The sequence below is a fragment of the Nannobrachium achirus genome (assembly GCF_963921795.1).
Source record: "Nannobrachium achirus genome assembly, chromosome: 4".
NCBI lineage: Eukaryota > Metazoa > Chordata > Actinopteri > Myctophiformes > Myctophidae > Nannobrachium > Nannobrachium achirus.
The window spans coordinates 16,107,308-16,112,192 of record NC_137813.1 but is presented as its reverse complement, the minus strand read 5'-3'; the positions used below and the strand labels follow the sequence as shown (position 1 = coordinate 16,112,192).

At 42.0% G+C, this 4,885-nt stretch overlaps 1 protein-coding gene across 1 annotated transcript; it reads right to left on the bottom strand.

The window, feature by feature from the left end:
- Window positions 1–1,620: 1,620 nt before the first annotated feature.
- LOC308282687 (beta-1,3-galactosyltransferase 2-like) lies at window positions 1,621–2,580 on the bottom strand (the record flags this gene model as incomplete). Its single annotated transcript, XM_080723077.1, has 1 exon — window positions 1,621–2,580. The coding sequence occupies one exon, from the start codon at window positions 2,578–2,580 to the stop codon at window positions 1,621–1,623; it is 960 nt and encodes a 319-aa protein (XP_080579203.1).
- Between the last annotated feature and the right edge of the window lie 2,305 nt (window positions 2,581–4,885).

The window sequence follows — 4,885 nt, the reverse complement described above, 5'->3', positions numbered from 1 at the left end:
GGCCTCATGGCTCGTCAAGGCTTACTTACAGTACAGACAGTGCTTCCATGGCAAAAAGGCCCCTTAGCTACAAATTTGAGTGTGTGTGTATTATCATATGGCTATTATAGAGATTGATGGCTTTTTAAGGACAGTGTTACTTGAGGACAGAAGGAGATCAAAGCAAGTTCTACCAGCTAAAACAGGTTTTGCTTTGGCAATTACAGTACAGTAGCTATGTGTGGTTTAAATGCTCTGTTGATGAAGCATTCTAAATGCCGATGGAACACTGGAACGAGGAAACTTGTAAGCCTACATGATGAGTGATTAATGAAGCCATGCCAGGATTTTAATTAAATGCAGTGTCAAAATAGTTTCATGCGAAGGCACCTTTGATCAGAGGTGAGCTAAGTTTTAGGTTGGAGAAGGTCCTAAGGTGTTGTGGTGTCATTTTGAATGTTTTTTTTTTTTTTGCATATTATTTTTCATGTTTCTCAAACACGAGTCAAAGGGTGTTCCTGAAAATCCATTTATCAGGACAAATGGACCCACATAATTATGTGTATTTTAGGGGATTCTTTTTTGTCAGCTGCACTTTTTTGATTATTATCGGACAAAAATGGAGAACAGTACAAGTATAGTCAATACAATAGAAATGTAGTACAGTACAAGTACAGTTAAACACCCTGACTAAAAGGAACATCCCAAATAAGTCCTTTTACGGTCTTTTTTTTACGTTGGAAGTCCTTGGTATTCAATTCATGTAGATAACAAATAGCAAGCAAAGAAAACATTCAATCATATCGCAGTTATAAAAACACAGGTACAGGATAGGTGAAGTTTTGAAGGATGCCAGCGAGCTACAAGTTTTAAGGGAGGTTATCAAGGAATTCCACACATGGGTGTCAGTGTTGTAGAAGGGGAATTTACTCATATTTGTCTTATGGGTTTGTGTTATCAGATCGTTGTGTGCACTCCCTCTGGTGCTGTGGGTGTCGCTAACATTTTGGAGATGTTTGGTCATATATGCAGGTATTGAGGGGATGGAAGGCAGATTTGCATTGACAATTTTGAATGTTTTTGCATGTTATTTTGCATGTTTCTCAGACACAAGGCAAAGGGTGTTCCTGAAAATCCATATATCAGGATCTTGAAAAGAGAGAGTGCAAAAAAAGATAAATAAGTGGATTAAATACAGCACAATCAAATGTGTATATACATGTGTATAAGATCTTGGCATATTAATGTCAACAGCCTTTTATTTTTTCTACGTAAACGTATACTCCTATTAGTTACTGTATATTTATACTTTTTATATTTAAGTATTAAGCCTGATTTACAATCTCTTTATTCATATTCATTATTGCCTATAAGGTAAATGATTTTCAATCCTTTTTATTTATGTTCAAATGAAATAAAAATAAAATGCAAACAAGACATTCCCAATTATTTTCATTTTTCTTTTGTGTTATTTCTGACATTCACTCCCATTCACAAGGCAAAGAGATATTTTAATTTACCTTTTTGTTCAACATCAATCTTGAGTTCTGATACAGATGAGTAAGTGAACAAAATGTCCAAGTATCACAGTCCCTGCTTTTAAAATACATTACACAAACAAAGCCTAAAGAGAGAGCACGTCTAGGGGCGTCCCTGCAGCAGGTTGGTCCAGAACTCCAGCATTTCGTTGGCAGACAACCCGTGGGAGATGACCAGCTTACTGAACCTGTCGTATGACCAGGGAAATTTTCCTTGAAGGTTGAACTCTTCAAAAGGGGAATCCGTGGGCTCGATCCCCAGCTCTTTCAGGCGCATGCCCACGTGCACGTCCTCTAATCTGAAGCGGGGAACGTTCAGTGAGGCGCGGCAGATCTTCGCCGCCAGGTCTCCAGAGAACACGTAACCGCCCCCGGAGACGAAGGCGGGATATATGTCGCCCGCGTACTCCTCTACGGGCACGTACAACTTCTCGCTCTTGTCTCGGAACGGCCGGGCGATCCTCCAGATGTTGCCCGTGATGTAGTTCTCCACCCCGGGCTCCAGTTTTAGCAGCTTGTCGATGAGGTACTTGGTGTTGACGAATATGTCGCCGTCGGTCTTCATGACGAATCTGGCCCGCGGGCAATGCCTGGCCACCCAGTTCAGGCCCATCAGGGTCTTTGCGGTGAGATTAAGGTATGCGTCCATGAAGTCCTGCTGAATGATATCGTGGTGCTCCAGGCTCTCCGACTCCAGGGCCTTCTGCTGCAGGCGTCCCTGCTCGCCCTCCTTCTCCCCCCCCAGCAGGAACAGCCGGACCACTCCCTCCTGGCTCTCGTTGCCCCATGTCTGTCGTATGGCGTCCCGGCGATCTAACTGATGAGCCTCGACGGTTATCAGCAACACCAGGAACGGCCCTGCCTTTCCCTCTGGGCATTTGTTTGTTTCTTCAATGATGTAAGGGAACGGCCCAGGGTCCAGCTCGTCACTAGGGCCACCGTCCTCCTCATCACTTGGGCCCGGCGATGGCCCGCTGAAGGACGAATAGGCCACAAAGGCCAGGAGCAAGAGGACACACAGGAGCGAAGCCGCGAGCATACAGTGCTGTATTCTGCCCTGCATGGTGAGTCTCTCCAGCAAACTGCCAGCTGGAACGCAAGTCACATTGTTTAGGTTGATAGTATGCCCCGCCTGAATTCCAATATGACTATTATTAGATTAGATTACAGGCTTTTCAAAGGACAGTGTTACTTGAGTACAGAAGGATATCAAATCAAGTTCTACGAGCTATGTAACCATGTTTTGGTTTGGCAAGGTACAGTACAGTAGCTACAGTAGGTGTGGTTTCTATTAAAGGACACATTTACAACAAGGGTTCATATTTTAGATTGCAAAAAGAGAAAAGAAAGTGTAAGAAAGTAATTTACTTTGTTCTGTTGTCTTAGCACGTTTAGTGATTAATTTTTTTGAGTGGGTGGGGGCATACGTACCAGTGGCTAAATACTGTATGTTTTTTAGACACAATAAGCCAGTGATGTCTTTATAACTGTTTACAGTAACACTTCTAGCCCCCATAACTCACATCTGCCCATGAAAGATTGCAGTGCATCTTGGGAATGGGCTTATTGTGGGTAAAAAGACATATTTAGCCACTTGTGCGCATGCCCCCAGCCACTGAAATCAAAATCATTAAAATCTCTAAAACAATAGAAACACCCATCCTTTATTTTCTCTAATTGCAATCTAAAATATGAATCAGATATGCAATAGATATGCACCTAACTTTGATCAGAGGTGAGATAACTTTTAGATTAGAGGTCCTAAACTGTGGATGGAGGGTTACCATGGATTATGATTGTTGAGTGTTATTATAGTCGTTATCAGGACACTTTGAAACACTGACTCACGACAACCATGCTTTACTTGTCCAGTTCTGCCCTCCCTTGCCTTGGCAGCAAATAGTTCATTCTGAACAGGTGACATGCCGTATTTTTTTGCTCTTTTCCTGCACCATTCTTTCACTGTGGTCCCTCACATGCCATTGGTTTACTTTTAATTCTTTCATTCACAACACATCATACGCCCCATGAATCTGTTGTCTTAAAAAAGGGGGAAAAACACGGATTGAAAGCACACTTTTATTTATTTTTTAAAATAAATAATGTGCCATGGACATACCGTTATTGCCTATTGAGCTTGGCACATTTCCAGGGGCAAGCTGCCCAGATCACACGTCACACGTGTCTTCTTATTTTTTCACTCTCAAAAAAGTGCCTGCTATGTAGTGCATTTGAAACTACATTGCAGTGCACAACATGGGGTGATCACTGCTTGCCTCCTGTGCATTGTTTTATTTTTGTTTATTTTCTGTTTATTTCATTGCTGAGTGAAGTCAGCAGACAAAGTGACGTGAGTGAGATGAAAAAACCTGGGTGAAATGTGCCAATCTCAACAGGAAACAACAGTACTGTAGACATATCTTGCCATGACACGTTTGTCTGTGTATAGGCCTACGGACATGTTGATGACCCCTTGTTAGCAGCAATATAAATCTCACCCATGTAATGTATTGCCAAAACCCTGTACCAGTAGCTAAAACAAAATGTACCCACATAATTATGTGTATAAGGGGGAAAAAGATATTTGTCGGCTACAACTTTCTCAGACACAAGGCAAAGGGTGTTCCTGAAAATCCATCTATCAGGCGACCACAAGAGGAGGTAAACACAATTTTCCCATAGATAGAAAGGAGCTTTTGTTACATGTCACTCCCCATCTCTCTCCCCCATTTCCAATGTCTATATCAATAAAGGCATTAAAAGGTAAAAAAATTAAATGAGCATCGGGTCTAGAGGGTAGAATCTATTAGAACCACTTTTCCTCAGTCCCGCTGTGGGCCAGGTTCAATTCTTTGGACCCGTGCTACCCTCTAGTCCAGTTGTTCTCAACCTTTTCAGACCGTGACCCTCCAAAATAATCATATTCTTTGGACCCCCCACCCTGATAAGCACTTGGAATGTAGGTGTTGAGGCATTACATTTAGTTTGACTCGGTTCCACGGATAAATATTTTGAAAATAGCCGATCTTCAAGCTCACAGCGCTGTTGTGAGCTTATAGATCGGCTATTTTCCACAATATTTGCCTCTTATATCATTTGACAATTCAGGTCAATGTTTGACCAGTTTTTATTGTATAATTTGTTGGTTACTTTTGATGCAGTAATGGTAATTTTTTCCATTTTATTTCATAATTTTTTGGGATATTAAAATGTTCAATTGTCACTTTACTGTCATCTGGGGACACAACCCTAAAATCAAGTGAGGACCCCCCTGGGGGTCCCGATCCAGAGGTTTGAGAAGCACTGCTCTAGTCCAGAGTCCAGAACTACAGCATGTCTAGAAGCGGAACTGCTGCAGGCGGGTCCAG